We start from the raw sequence: 16,344 nt of genomic DNA, 5'->3' as shown, positions 1-16,344 counted from the left end.
AATTAGGATTAATTTAAGTGTAAGAGCTAGTTAATATTAAGCCTGTGCTAATAGGCCAAAAAGTTTATTAGTAATATAAAAGTCTGTGTGTTTCTTTGGGACTGAATGGCTGCAGGACTGGGCCATTCTGTCTACATGTGTCCTGGACTGATTTCTTGGGATTAGATAACCTATGTGGGAGTTTATGCCTGGAGGAAACCGATTCTCCCTCTCTCAGTAATCATTGCCTGTAGCACTTTATTCATGGGTGGGACCATGTGGAAGTCCTCCTTTTTATACTGGCATATTAACTGAAATCACTATGCAAATCCTGTTCAGGAAACCTTATTGTTGCGATTTCATGAATACCTTTTCCATGTCATGTCTAAGGGATACTATTTAACAGCAGGTACCTAGGGATTCTGGCTCTTACAAACTTTCAGCTTTTGCTTCCAAGTTTTCTAAGACTTAGGTGTAAGGACTTTATTCCAGATTGATAGTTGGGATAAACAGCCCACAGTCATTTTTCCTCTGTATTTGTTATAATTTATTTTGTAAGTGAGGGAATACAAGTTCAATTCTTTTTGCTCCCTTCAGGAAGCAATGCCCATTAAAGAGTAGTGCTATAAATATCACCGATATTTAAATAGTTTCACAAATAATATAACGTATGAGTTTTGAGAGGTTCTCTTGAAGGGCACATATTAAGGCCATGCTAGGCATCAGGAGGATTTTTTAGTGTCAGCTGGAGAGAGGCTGTAATAACTTTGGAATCCTTGTGGCATTTACTGTGTAGTTTAGCAGTCACAACTCCTTCTGAGCAAATGAAAGGTCTGTGTCTGGTCTTAATTTATACTTCTTGGCATCATAAATCTAGAAGTCTTATGCTGTATATTTTGTATGTGTGGAGTCATTTTTGTGTCAGAACAGGCTGAAATTGGCCTCCAACATCATCTTGTTACTGACCCCTTTGAGCAGTAACTCCAGCTAATAAGGAGAAAAGCAAATGTCTTTCTTGGTGAAAGTTGTTCTCCAAAGGAGGTCATCATAGTGGCTTGGTAGGTTCCCATTGACTCTTAGTTAATGACTACATTCTTGGAAACTTCAAACAAGGCTGACTTCGTATGTTCCATTCTGATAGATCGCAGTTCTGTACAGAGTAGCTGAGTTCACTGACTGAGGTCTCCCAAGGCTGAAATCAGAGTGACAGTCAAGATGCATCCCCATTTGGAGCTCAGGCCATCTTCTAGGTCCAGGTAGGTTGTCTGTTGAGGCCAGTTATTCGAGACTCAAGAACTTAGGACCTCATTTCCTTGTTGACTTTTGGCCAGGGACTATGTTTAACTCCTAAAGGCTGATTTTAGGTCCAAGTCACAGGATCAATACCTTTTAGAGCCTGTTGGAAAAATCAATCTTAAGGGTTTAACTTAGGACAAATCCACCTCACTTTTTTTTTTTTTTAAAAAAAAAACCATGTTTTTAGTAAGTGTATTTACTATACTTACCTTATGACGTCTCAATTCGTGTAAGTTTACATGAATTGCACAATGTTATCTATGGATATCACCTGTCTTACCCTTTGCCCCTAAACATACATGTTTTCTTTTATTCCTCCAACGAGTCTCCTGTCTGTTTTTATATCACAAATACATAGTATATACTAGTCTACTTTTGAAGGAAAGCATGTGATGTTTGTCTGTGTTTCCTTTTCATTTTTCCTTCCCTCATCCGGAGTCTCCTTCAGAATACACACACGCACATACACACACACACACACACACACACACACACACACACACAAACACACATGTTATAGAGTTAAGGTATGTGTGTGTGTGGTTATAAACACATACACATAATATAGATTCCACATATGAGAGAAAAATATGGTATTTATTGTTCTGATTTTGGTTTCTTTTGCTTAACATACTAATCTTTAGTTCAATCCATTGTCTCCAAAATGACATGTTGTTTTGTTTTCTTTCTTTCTACACATTGTATATATCTGCATTTTCTCTATTTATCTGTTAATTGGTATCTAGACTCATTCTGTAACTTGGCCTTTGTGGATAGTGTTGCGATAAACATGGGTGTGCACGCATCTCTGATAAATGCCGACTCAACCTTCTTTCATTCAAACAGTCAAAAGTAGGGTTGGACAATATGGTAATTCGGTTACTAGTTTCCAGGGGAACCAACCCTCCACACTGATTTCCATAATTTCGTTATGAGTTGTTTTCATTCCTGCCAGTAGAAAACAAGTGTTCTTCTTTCCTAATATCCTTGCCACTGCCTGTGGTCATTGGGATCTTGATGATTGTCATTCTGATTTGGGAAATGGAATGTCAGTGTAATCAGAATTGTGTGTGTGTGTGTGTGTGTGTGTGTGTGTGTGCCTGTGTGATGTTTATGTGCCTTCCTTTATTGCTCTCCATCTTATTTTTTGAGTCAGAGTTTCTCTGACCCTGGGGCTTGCCAATACGGTTAAACTGGCTGGTCAATAAACCCCTGGGATGCTCCCGTCTCTACCTTCACAGCAGTGAAATTATAGCTGCAAGATACCATGACTAGATTTTTATGTCGGTTCTGAGGATTAAACTCAGTTCATCCTCATGCTTGTATAGCAAGCACTTAGCCAATTAAGCTGTCTCCACAGCTGCTCAATGTGGTTTTAATTTAAGTCTTCCCTAATGGCTAAGGTGTACACGCGCGCGCGCGCGCGCACGCGCGTGCACACACACACACACACACACACACACACACACAGTGTAGTAGCTGGTCTTGGGCTGTGTTGAATTTCTGAGAATATAGGTGGTATGTTTGAGGAGATCCCTAGATTTAGCCTCCTTTGTGGGATCGTTTTTCTCCTGCTGGTGTTGCTGTTATCTGTTAATGTTTTCTTGTTCCCACATATTTCATTGTGTCTAAGGAATGGACCCAGTCTGGGTTATTTTTTGCTTCTGGGGAGTTTTCTGAGACTCTTTTGCCTCTCTTTTTCCTTTAAGAAACTCAGGACTGAGATGGTCCTGAAGGAATTCATCACATGAAGTCATCTGAAATTTTGGATGTCTATCCAACATTGTGATCAATATTTCTTAAAACCTGGGGCACTCTAGAAGACTTAGCCATGCCTGCTTCTGATCAAAATGTAAGGACTTCTACAGTGCCTTTAGTCCAGTTTGTTTGTGTTAATCAGAGCCTTGCCCACTCTCTTAACTGATTGCTCACTGCAGCCCTTCCTTTAGCTTAGGAGGCATGGGCAATCAACTTTTGTTTATTTCTGAATTTCTTCTTTCGCCCTTGAGGAGATCAGTATTTCTAATGTACAAAAACGGTAGCCGAAACATTGGAAGCAGTTAGAGCAGCTGGCAGCGACCACTTCTGCGATCAGAGACACTGAAGCCTGCGAACAGGGTTTCATTCCTTGGGCTTCTTCCTTCTTCTCTTCGCTGTGACACATTCATTTGCTTCCCTTCAGGTACAAAGGGGACACAAAAATGAAAAGGAGGAAAAAAATGCTTCCTCTGGTGTACGGAACTGAGAAGCTGTCAAAGCCTCATAGCAGGGAAAGTGTGCTCCTGTGTATTCAATCACGGAAATTAAGTGTTTTCGAAGGCAGTGCAGTCACGGGTCTATTGCATGGGGAAATAACATGTTGTAGTCCATCACTTAAAATGTTAACCTTGTCTCTTACTAGTGACTGCAAGCAGAAACATGTGCTGCACGCTCGCTGGTTAAATGGCAGTGTGTCAGCTCTGTGAAAAAGGCTAGCGTGTATCTGTCAATCTTCAGCTTTGACTCTGTGTGTGAGAATGCAAACACATGCACATGCGTACACAAATTCAAACATACACATACCGCTTTACCTTTCCACTTACCTGCGTGTGACTTCCCAAGACTTAGCTCATCACTTACTTACTAGAAAATAAGAATTAAACTAATTTCTGGCACTTAACGATATATTCCTTACTTGGCGATTTTTATTCGCGATCCTAAAATTCTTTATTAGCTTAGCTGCAATTACTTATATTTATCTATAGAAAGCTTTGTTTTGATGTAATTCAATACTGCTGGAGTATATGTATGCTAGAATGAGCTCATTTTAAGTATCATCCCAATAGTAGGAATTACAGTCTTTGAGTAATCCACCAAACCTAAAATATTTATATGACAAATGTTTTAGATTTTGCGGGTCTTATTATCCCTGTTGTGACCAGGCAAGAGCCGTAAATATCATGAGTGAATAGCCAATGTGCTGCATCAATATCAAACCGAATAGGCTACATTAGGACTGTGGTTTGAACACTGTTATGTACTACTGACTATTTCATGGTATTCTTCTATGGCATATGAAAATTTGACATCTCCTAGTTCCTTTCTCGGTGTTTTCCACTGCAGCAGCAGGAACACTCTGTGCCACCCCCCCTCCCTTGAGGTCCTGAGACCCTACCTGTCCTTGCTGCACTCTAGACAAGTCCATTCTTCAGGGTCTCTCCCCACTCCATTAGCCTTGGGCTCACACTCAGTGTTTCTACTTCAGCCTCTTATCGGAGTTATGTAGCCAGTCACTCAATGTCAAGAGTTCCTGCCACCCCCTGACATTTCTGATCCACTTTGCCTTGCTCTTTTGTTTCTTTCAGGGCAAACTATTTATTTTATATATTTATCTGTGATCTTGCTAGAAAGTAAGCTCCATGCCATCAGGGGTTTTCTGTGCTTTGTGCTTAGACCGATGCCTGAGGTGTAGTGTGTGCCCAATAAATATTTGTTGGATGTAGGGATCTATCATTCTGGAGTAGTAGACAAGGAGTCTATAGGGAGCCTATGCTTATTAAGCAAGATAACACCTGCCGAGTGAACTCAGTAAATCTTAGCCCTATTATTGTTGTTATTATTTTTTGAGACTAAACATTAAGTGGAGAAGGTAATATCTCCCTGTATTTTTGTTTGTCCATTTTGTTTTGAAGATTAATGACCCTAAGAGTAAAATGCATAGTGCCATGCCTGGGACATTAGAGGCACTCAATTGCCAGGAAGTGAAATGATCCTCAGATTTAGAGTTTGGAAGATGCATTCTTAGAATAAATATGATGATTCAGGTGGAGGGGATGAGGCTCTGGGAATTTATTTTGCTTGTAGACTGTGATAGTCCTCAGAAACCCATAATGTTAGTAACTAAGATATGTGAACTATTGAGCTGGTAGCAATAAATTTTGAGAGTTAGTACAACCAATAAAAGAGGTAAAAAAAAATAGATCTCCAGTTTTCTGTGAAAGGAAAGGAGTAGATTGGATGTCTATGGCAAGAGATTCTTTTGGCATTTCTCTGAGTGGTTAAAGTGCTGGCGGACAGCAGGTTTTACCATGCTATTTTCCGATTGTGGAGGATGGATAAATACTGAGTAAAGAAGAAGATCAAGGGCTAGAGGGACTCTGGGAAACGTAAATTACGCCACACAAATTTAATTTGCTTTGTGTTCTCCAAAGAGTTAATAGATTATAGGTCGAGGCTCCATTGGTAATCTTGGAAGCGGCAAATGGTTGGCTTTTCTGCAATGAGTGTTCTTTTGTTTCACAACCACCTGAAGTTATTTTAGACTGTGTACATTTATTTTCAGTGCCAAGCTCGAAAAAAAAAAAAAAAGAAAGGCAACAATTTTAGGAAATTTCACCTACAAGGCTGCCACTGAGAGTTCTCCTGAGCTCCTTGCACCCTCATCTGTGTTTTCCGGTTTTGAATCAGTAATAATTTAGCTATCTTGGCATTTCTCCTTTTTTTCCCCCATGACAATGTGAGCACATGAAAAACAGGAAGGAGGCCATGAATTTTGGAAAACTATCTTCTGATGAGCTCACAAAATGTTTGGAATTTTCATTGGCCAACACTTTTAATATTACTTAGCTATATAATGTGACTGTTGGCACAGTAAAATGATTCTAGGACTGTAATTATTATGTGTGAAGATAATCATATATTTAGGTAGAAAAAGCAAAACAAACAAAACAATGAAAAGTGGGAAACAGTACATAATACAAAGTCTCAGTTAATTAGGAAGCATGTAGGTATACAACCCATTAATTAAGAATCTATGAGTGGTATTTATGTCAGCTTCAAAAAAGGATTTCCATGTAGAATGATGAATGATATATCAGACAGAAAGGCAAATAAATTTAGTTTCATAATAATTAAAAATACTTCTTTGTAAAGAAACTCTTGATAGAACCCAAAGTTTTCATCTTATTAAATTATTGTGATTATTAAAATATTTTACATTGCAGTATAGTTATTACAAACCCAAAGGAGAAATGGCCATTCATTTCTTTAAAAGCTATTTTGTCTTTGGCTACTCATGGTATGCCAGGCTTTATGGCTTGTGGGTCCTGGTGCTATAACAAAAGCTCAGAAGCAGTTATGAAGCTTCCCTGTCTGCCAGGGTCAGGCTTGAGTATGAGTATATGTGCAATGCACTATATGGTGATAAGGGCTTTAGAGAGAATAAGGCAGGGGGTAAAGGGTAGAGGAAAATTATTGACTATCACAGGGTTTTCTTTTCCACATCCAAAACTTACATGCCATGCAAGACCTTTTTCTGTTAAGGCTTCAGGAATTCTCTTCCTTGCTTTGGTCAGGCAGCTGTGACCACAGAGGTCCCTTGCCCCACCTCCTCTGTCACCCTAGCTCAGTTCATGCCTTCAAATAGACCCTTCCTCCCCCCGATGTTCCATCTTGCTGATCAATGACTTCTTTCAGGCGAGCTCTCGTGGAGTTGAGAGTCCATTTAAGGTGACAAGGAAGATTTGCAGACATTGCACTTACCCAGGAGTTCAGAGAAGTGCTGACGTGCACCAAGAAGAAAACAAATTGCACCAGCTTCCTAGCTGAGGCGGGGAACTTTTTGCTTTTATTTACTTATTTAGTTTTTTTTTTTTGTTGTTGTTCATTTAAGGTTGGATATATGGGGCTGGAAAACATTTGAAGGCATGTTCTATCCTGTATAATTCTTGCACTACAATTGTAAGGAAATAATTTATTTCATCTGCGTAATAGAAGTGACAGATTTATCTATTGCCAGGAAGAAAACTGAAGTTGAAGTATGAGTATCCTGGAAGCCATAGAGGAAAGAACTTATCTTAGGTGGAAGTGAAACCTCCATTGACCCATATCTTATGACGGTGACAGACAGCATCATGGGAACTAGAAACATCCTATTGTGGTCAATGGAAGGATTTCATGTGTATTGACAAAGATCCCTGTGTTAATTCTGTCAGAATTGTTTTCTTAATTGGCTCAAAGAGTGGTGGGTTAGAAGATGACTATATTGAAAGGTGAGCCATACCCACTTGTCCATAGGACCCTGAGAGTCTTATATTGGGAGAGATCCTACCAACACTGTCAACTGTAAAAATGGAAAACTGCAGTTATTATGGCAGCAAACTTATCAGCACAATTGCACTGAAATTTTGTAACCATGGGCATATATTGTTTCTCTTCTTCCCCAAGTACCTGTTAAATAGTTAAGGTCACACTCATTTTTTTGACATTTGAGTACTTAGTCCTTGTTTTAGACAAAAGCACAAATTGTCAATATGATTGTCTATAATTCTCTATGCCTTTACTCTGGTAACGAGAATTTTGGGCTTCTAGCTACTTGAAGCTGAAAAGTTAACACTAATATTCTTTTGCTATCCATCACATTTAACAGAGAAATGCAAAGGGAAAGAAATAAAATTGGATCAGGATATCATAGGGAGAATTTCCTTTTTAACATAGAGCCTGTCTCCAAATAGAGCTACACAACAGGAAAAGGCATGCAAAAGGGTATAGACTGAACCCAGTTGGTTGAAAAAATGCAGTATTTTTGATAATTTAGGTTCAGGCACCTATTTTTCATACACTGTATTAGATATGAGCTTGTGTGTGTGTGTGTGTTTGCATGTATGTGTTTGTGTGTATGTGTATAGTGTATGTGTGTGTACTGGTGTGTAGTGAGTGTAGTATGTGTTTATGTGTATCTATGTCTATGTGAGTATGTGTAATATTTATAAATCCTGCATTAAATTAGTATAAGGAATAGTAATTTAATGAGTTATGAAACAATTAATAGTGGGGCAGATTTTTAGGTAGAATGCAGCATAATAATGACCAAAAATAAATCTTCTGCCTCATTTGAATAAGTTCAAGAAATGATAAATAAATGTAGAATGAGTTCTATGATATCCTGCTGGAATGGTAGAGAGAAGGATCCTCTGAAATTGAGTTTTGAAAGATATAGTTATAGGAAAGGGGAATATACAAAGACATCAACATAAAAATGGGGTGAGCCACGCGATATTTTAGGAAGAGCATCCCAGGAGGACCCAGGAGTAAATGATGCCAGTGGGCCTTTGCTTCACATCACCCCAGTCTCCTTACTATGCTGAAAATATTTGAACCTCCATTTCCTCAGTCTCAAAATGAAGATAACAATTTATGCATCTTCTACTGGCTGGGACTGACTGGAATAGTTTCAGAAAGACTGCCAGGCCAGACCTGGCTCACTCCAAGTTGGATAACAGTTAACAGGGCTAATTGTAGCAATTTAAAAATGTTCTCCAATCAATGGAAGACACCATGGAATTGTTTTCCTTTGATGCCCTTAAGTACCTAATTAATGTCTAGTTGATCCAGATATTCTTACTGAGTGTCACGAGCTTTCAGTTCCTTTGTAGTTCTGTGGCTGGGCTATGGATCTACGCACAAGATTAATATATGTCTTCATATGCCCTCGAGTTCACCCACACCACTCTTCCTAACTTAGTTATGTTGGGTGACCTTGATCCTCAGCTTGAGTGTTGTTCAGGTGGAAATTACATGGGTCATTTTTTTGAGATCTATGTCTTTGCCTTTGGCCTTTGCCTTGATTAGCCCCACGGACTCTGAAGCCAGATTGCCATCTGAGTGACAAGTGCCTCTACTCTATCCCCTGTACTTTTGATTCCCTAGATCTGTGGTGGCACCGAGCAGGAGTCTGTATTTTATTAAGTGTTGAGCTGAGAAATAGTTTGAAACATCACCTGTAAAGTAGAAGGAAGGGAATTTGCTACAACTGCTCTGTCTCTGGCCCAAGTATCCAAACCTTCCCAGTTGATTCAGTGAGGACTTGATGACATGCAGATAACCCGGTCCATCCAGTTTTATAGCTGGTATAGCCGTATCCGTCTTTACAGTTTTCCTCCACCATTTTCCCCCTTCAGTCTCCTCCTGCTTGCTTTCCTTTCTGTTTCTTGTATTAACATGAGTGAAATAAAGGAATACAGGCTGGCGGTATAAGCTTGGAATCTTAGCTGTAGTTTTCTTCTTCTTCTTCTTCTTCTTCTTCTTCTTCTTCTTCTTCTTCTTCTTCTTCTTCTTCTTCTTCTTCTTCTTCTTCCTCTTCCTCTTCCTCTTCCTCTTCCTCTTCCTCTTCCTCTTCCTCTTCCTCTTCCTCTTCCTCTTCCTCTTCCTCTTCCTCTTCTTCTTCTTCTTCTTCTTCTTCTTCTTCTTCTTCTTCTTCTTCTTTATAGGAGACATATTCAGTAGAATCATAAGTTCCAGGTCAGCCTAGGTAACTTGGTAAGAACACATTTCAAAATTTCATAAATAAATGTAAAGACAGGGCTATAGATAGCGCTCAATGGTAGAACACTTGCCCAGCATGTAGAAGGCTCCCGAAGGCTCCAGAAATCTCTGGAAGGGTCTAGGTTCAAACCCAAGTACCTTTATTTTGGTTTTACTTCACTAGAGTTAGCTCTATGGTAAGATCAGCTGGAAAGGCAGACTTAACTCATTCTTTGAGACCATGGACAGTCACCATGGTGATGTAGCTCTTGAGGCCTCCAATGATGCTCAAGCACACTCCATTTTTAATTGCTGTAGCACACATGCATGCACGAGTGCGCACACACACACACTCCTTAAATTTGTAGATGTAAAAACTGAAAAGCCATGCTTAGCCAATCCCTAAGCCCCATGGTGATTAGGTTAGGTCTGCATCTTGAGACTATTGACTTAGGAAGATCAGAAAATAGACTTCCATTTCTAGACATTTCTAGAAACAACATTTTCTATTTTGTCTCTCAGAAATACTCCAGGACACAATTCTCTATGTGACTATAATTATTAGCATTACAAATATGTACTCCTTTCTGTTTTTTTAAAACATGTTTTTGGTGATCCCTTGGGAAAGTCACATCATGCATTCCAGTCCTGCTCATTGCCCAGTTCCTCCATATCTGCCCCTCACACTTATAATGTTCCCCCCAAAATTAAAAAAAATATAAACAAAAAGGAAAAGAAAACAAGCAAACAAAAAACCCTACTTTCCTTTCCCACTTCTCCAACACCTCCTCATTTGTCTTAGTGACACTGGGAGCTGTGGTGTGTACACAGTGGACACGGTGCCCCTTTGTCCACTCAGCTGGACTTGGAAATGTCCATTGCGAGGAGTTCTTGATGTGGTTCAGGGCCCCCTACATTTTTGTCTTTTCTTCTTATTGACACAGTAAATTAATCTTTTATTTTCATTTAAAATTTTCCCTTCACTTCCAAGCTTTTTCCTAGAAATTAAGACACATAAACAGATAAGGCTGTTACTAACAGTAATTTAAAAAATACATATTTAATTATGTGCTTTATATCTGGGCTGTACATTTTCTCCCTCCTCTTCTCCCAGTCCCTCCCGCCCCTCTGTTCCCATCTCCCCCCTCCATCCACTGCTTCTGCATTTTTGTTTAGGAAAGGGCGGGTCCCCCATGAGTATCAACAAAACAGGGCATATCAAGTTGCAGTAAGACTAAGCACCTCCCCGTGTATTAAGGCTGCGTGAGGTGACCCAGTATGAGGGGTAGGGTCCCCAAAGCAAGGCTCCCTTCTTAATGACGCCTCCCATCTGCCTACAACCTTTCACGAGGGGACTTCTCTGGTACATATGTGTGGACACTTCAGACATTTGGTTGGAGTGTCAGTATTGACAGTTCTGTTGATGCTTTTCCTTGGGGAAACCATATTTCCTATCCTGATGTTTAAATATTTCCCTTCCTGCTAGCTTGAGAACTTCATAAGACACGTGCTGAGTCTCACATGTGCTGTGACTTTTATGTCTCTGCTCTTTAAAGCCTGTGGCTTTAGAATGACCACGAAGGAACAGGAAAACTGGAAGTCCTGTGAGTAGAACTCAGGAGATGAGAGGCTGACTCTTCTCAGTCCTGCCCTCTGCCCTTCAAGTAAACCACTGGGCTATTCATTTGTCATCTGAAGTCAGCCTGCCTCTCACTGGTGCTGGCCTCGGCTTTGTTCAACACAACTTGCTTTCTGATAGGACAGGGCCATGCAGAATGGTAGACCTGCACCCTCCAGAAGAGGAACGTTCCCATGAAACAGGGACATTTGGTGGCAGAGTCGGTGAACAATTATACCAACTACATCAAGAAAAATGCCACCTATCAAGGAGAACATTTTAATTCTCTCTAGTCCAGGCTATTCATGACTTTTTTGTACAAGATTCAATCAGGTCTGTAAAAGTAAGGCATGGAAACAGCTCTGCCTGTTAGGTTCAAGAGAGTCTGCGCCAAGAAAAAAAAAGCAGATAAAAAATTAGGAGCTGAGCACAGAGGTGTAGCTTCTCCTTTCATATTTTTCTTCTGTTTGGGTTAGTTGTCTATGGAAAAGAGGGCGACTAATTTTTCCCGGAGCATTTGCCATTTTCCATTGCTCACTGTGCCATCCTGCTTCAGAAACAAGCTGAATCATTCTCTCTTCCAGGGCAACTTTTCCTTCCGATTCTGTCGGAGGTGGTCCAGGCCTCACAGTTGGTTTCCCCATAGAGTGCCACAAGATGGCGACAGCGTCACGGTGGAGACCGGCCAGCTGCTCCTGCTGGATGCGAACACAAGCCTCCTGAATTTGCTGCACCTTAGAGGTCTGTGGAGTTTGAACCGCCCGTGGTCACTAGGAGGGAGTGGGAAGGGAGAGGAAGATTCTGGTGAACTTTCAGCGTTTGATTGACAGTTTATTTTGAAACCAGATTGAAACGTCTTTTAAAATGAAAAGTAAGAGATGGTCGGAGGAGTTCAAAGTAAAAGGCTGTTCTTTTCCGCTCTTTTAAGGCTCAGAGCTTAATTATTTTATTTTTTTCAAAAACAAGAAAGTTAATAGTGTTCTCCAGGAGCAGCCGCCTTGCCCCAGCCCTTTGTAGTCATGCTTATCCAGGGCAAACCCTACAATATAGCAAAATGCCTTGAAATTGGTTAATGTTGCTGCCTTTGAAATCCTCTGCCAAGAAAGCAATGTCTTCCTGCGTTTACCCTGTTGTGGTTTTGTCTTCTTGGTCCCATGGAAAGTCATATAAATAGGCTTCCTTAGTGCAAAACCATCCACATAGCTCTAGGGTATAGGAAGTTGGAAGAGCCTGAGAATTCAGATTTCAACTCATCTACCATGTGGCTAAGTTAGTCACTTCATCTCTTTGTGCATTTATTTTTGTATCTGTGAAATGATAATAAATCACACTTCCTACTTCATGGGCTGATTATAAGAAGTAGCTATGAAAGTACCTTTGCTCATTGTCAGATGGAAATTGTGTGGGAGAAATGCTTAGTTATGGACGCCTCTAAAACTTGACGCCAGTAGCTACTATAGATGCCGTGAACAATGCGTGTATGCACTCTCGTTACAGTAAGAGCTTATCTACACACCCAAACATTTGGAAGAGGATTAGCTAAAGTACTTTTTCTTTCTTTCTTTCTTTCTTTCTTTCTTTCTTTCTTTCTTTCTTTCTTTCTTTCTATGTGTATACAAGTATGAATGTAGTATGCATGCATGTATGTAGATCAGTGGCTATTGGGTTATGTATGCATGTATGTATGTGGCTTAGTGACTATGGGGAATATTATGTATGTGACCTAGTGTCTATGGTGTGTGTGTGTGTGTGTGTGTGTGTGTGTGTGTGTGTGTAATTAAATGTAGGTATGTAGCTTTGTGGCTATGGAAGTATTATGTATGTATATATGTAATGTAGTTTAATGTATTGTATGTATATATGTGGCTTAGTGGCTATAGGGATATGTATGTGTGTGTATGTAAATGACTTAGTAGTTAAGGAATGTCAATAAATCAGTATATCCTGAAGACTAGCAATGACAAAGTAAAATTAGAGATTTAGAACTGCATCTCAGAAGTTTTCCTTGCTAAGCTTTAAATAGACACCATTCCCACAGAATCTGAATTATGCCAGAGGATGAGGTACCCTGCATCTTCTCAAGGGCCTTGACCTTTTGTTAACACAAGCATTTGGAAGAACCTTTTCTACTCAAGTCTTGGATTTATAAGTCTGGTCTCTGGATATATGCTTGTTTCTTAATAATGTTTAACCAAGCAATAGTGTTGAAAAAATGAGATATGAAGGAAGAGGCATCAGATGGGCATCAAAGGGCAGGAGAAAGGAAAGACCCTGTGCAGCAAGTTTACAGCTTTTCTCTATGAGTTCAGAGATGCAAGTAACCCACCCACTTTCCCCTCACTGACGGTTTCCATGATTGTTTTAGATTAGACAATATTTCACTCTTGAGTTGTGTAGAATCGATGAGCGGCATTTGGGAGGACATTCTCATTCTGGGGAACGGAAGAACAAGAAGTGGATATCAGCCTTTGGACACTTAGCTTACAAGAGTTCTTTTCAGGGAAGGGAGTTGCCTCCAGAGAAGCTGAGATTTTTATCTTAGAGACACAAATTGTAGATCTAGAAATAAGGAAAACAATGAAAAGACAAAGACCAAATTTTGCTCAACAGGTAATTTTTGAATGATTATTAAGTGGCCTAGGAATTCTCTCAGATGCCAGAAAAAGTGAAGAGAACCATCAATGGCAGCAATATTATGGAACAGAAAATAACTAGGGGAGTAAATACGAAAGATTGAAGTTTCTAGTTTTAGCTAAAGCAGTTGATAGATACAAGCAGTGATGTATAGTGTGGAGTGAGTAGTTATTAGAGTTGACCTGTGGAGAGGATTCAGAACATGCCATTTTTCGAGGTGTGTTAAGTAATACAAGTCAGTAAAATATCTGCTGTGCAGGAAATAAGAACCCAGGTTCCATTCCAGAAGTCACATGAAAATATCAGGTATACTGACATGCACTTGTAAGCCCAGTGCCAGGGAGGCGCACACAGGGAGATCCCTGGGGCTCACTGGTCAGCCAGTATAGCCTAATTGGTGAGCACTAGGGCAGGAGCCACCCGATCTCAAATGAAGCCACATAGCATTTCTGAGAATAGCAACCAAGGTCGACCTCTACATAAACATGTCCACACATTCTCACACATATAATCCACAAGCCTAAAAGAAAGCATGTCATTTATTCCAGACTTGTGTTTGGATCACATGGAGAATCAAAGTTGGAGGGACTTCCCTACCTTACTTACTGAAATTGCATGTTTCTGGTAGTGAACCTATTGATAGATTTCATGCTTTGTTTTACCATAACCGTCAGTGATTCCTGCTGTCTCAAGCCTCACTTGGTGTTTGTACATACACTTACATCAGAATCATTTTATTCCCGATCGCTGTAATTTTAGATCTGAATTGCTAAACATTGCCACTAAGTTTTCCCCAATGCTTCTAGCTTTGTGTGTGTGTGTGTGTGTGTGTGTGTGTGTTTCTTTTTAGCAGAATCCCAATTTGTAAACAGCAAGATGCTAAAATGTTGTATGTTCGAGCTTCCTTTGGAGTTGAGCATAGTCACGTGCTAACACCTGGCCAGTGAGGTCTAAGAAGAAATTTACATGTATAAGAAGTTTCTTAAAGTAGAGCTGATGCAGTAGTACATGCTTGTACTTCATTTCTTCCTCACTTCCTGTTATGTAAATATGACAGCTTCATCAGCCACTGTATAAGATCATTTGGTGATTTGGTAAGGATAAGGAAGAAGGAACGTGAAATGAGCTCAGGACCTGATGACTCTGGAGTTGCTGTGGCAATATTGAACTGGCCACTTCAAAAAAATGTAATATATTATTCATTCTTTGAGAATTTCATATATGCTTGCAATGCATTGTCATCATTCTTATCCCCAACTCCTTGTTTTAACTCCTTCTGGATCTACTCTCTTAACCATAACCCCTCCCAACTTTCTGTTTGAATAAGCCCATCTGTACATGGGTGTGGGACCATCCACTGGAGCATGGTTGACCTACCTGTGGCTATAACCCTGGAGAAAACTGAGAGTCCTCCCCCAGCAGCTAACAGCATTCTCTAGCTCCTGAGCTGGGGCTGGGAGCTCATGAGTTTTTTCCTCACTCTATGCAGAAATCACCTGTTTGAATAGAAAATAAGATTCCTTGTACTGAAGTCATTGCAATTTGCCTTGAGTTCTGTATGCTAAGGTGTGCCCTATCAGTGTTAGCTCATGCCTTCTAAACTATCACAGCCCCTTGTTGCTTCTCTCTTCAGAGTCCTCTAATGACTTTACACCTCACCAAGACTGAAACCCAGGGTCCTTCTTTAACTTTAAATTTATTCTTTGATCTCGTCATCCTTACTCACTACAGCTAAGCACTTCGGTGACACTACCTGACCTTGGCCCTTGATGTCCTTTGTCTGCAATATTTGTTCTCCAGGTTCATGTAGCTTGCTCATTGTGTTTATATGCTCTCTGAGACAATATCAGTTTATCAGAAAGGGCTTACAGGACATCTTTTCCAAAATTGCAACTACCCCCTCTGTAACTAGAGACTGTAATTTCATTTCCTGGCTACTCAGACCTGAATTATCACACAAAAAAATGTATTAAGTACAACATGTTTGGCCAGTGGCTCAGGTGTTTTCCTAATTAGCTCTTATATTTTAAATTAATTCATTTCTATTAATCTGCGTATGAGGCTGTGGCTTACCAATAAGGTTTTGGCATCTTTCTTCTTTGGCAGCTACATGGTGTCTGTCTGACTCAGACCTCTCTCTCCCTGCATTCAGTTTAGTTTTCCTGCCTTCCTATATTCTGTCCTGCAATAGGCCAAAGTGACTTCTTTGTTAACCAATGGTAACAAAACATATTCACAGCATACAGAATGAAATTCCACATCACTCCTCTTATTATTCTCTGTGTTGGTTTGGTTTTCCTTCATAATTTTATTATCACAGGTCATATTTTAAACTTAGTTGTTGCTATAAAGTGTGTCCCTTTCTCAGAGAATAATCCCCAATCAAAAAAAATTATGCATTTGTTGGCTGTTGTCTAGTCAAGATGTAGAACAGTGTGGAACAAATGATGGGGATCAAAAGCTGCAAGGTGATTGTTGCATGAACGAGCAAGCAAATGGTCTACAGTTCAAGGTCTGGGTGAAATCTGTTGCGTATA

The 16,344-nt window shown here is 40.0% G+C and overlaps 1 protein-coding gene across 1 annotated transcript in view; it reads left to right on the top strand.

Annotated features, from left to right (window-relative positions):
• The window catches only part of Pkhd1 (PKHD1 ciliary IPT domain containing fibrocystin/polyductin), a 380,278-nt gene that overhangs the window by 87,955 nt on the left and 275,979 nt on the right, over positions 1–16,344 (top strand). Inside the window, exon 21 of the mRNA XM_038343811.1 lies at positions 11,758–11,914. Within this exon, the coding sequence (XP_038199739.1) occupies positions 11,758–11,914 (157 nt within the window). The remainder of the gene's footprint in view (positions 1–11,757; positions 11,915–16,344) is intronic.

Source organism: Arvicola amphibius, chromosome 9 (assembly GCF_903992535.2).
Source record: "Arvicola amphibius chromosome 9, mArvAmp1.2, whole genome shotgun sequence".
In the NCBI taxonomy this organism is placed as follows: Eukaryota; Metazoa; Chordata; class Mammalia; order Rodentia; family Cricetidae; genus Arvicola; species Arvicola amphibius.
Note: the sequence above shows the minus strand (reverse complement) of the source record. Positions and strands in the feature narration are given on the sequence as shown.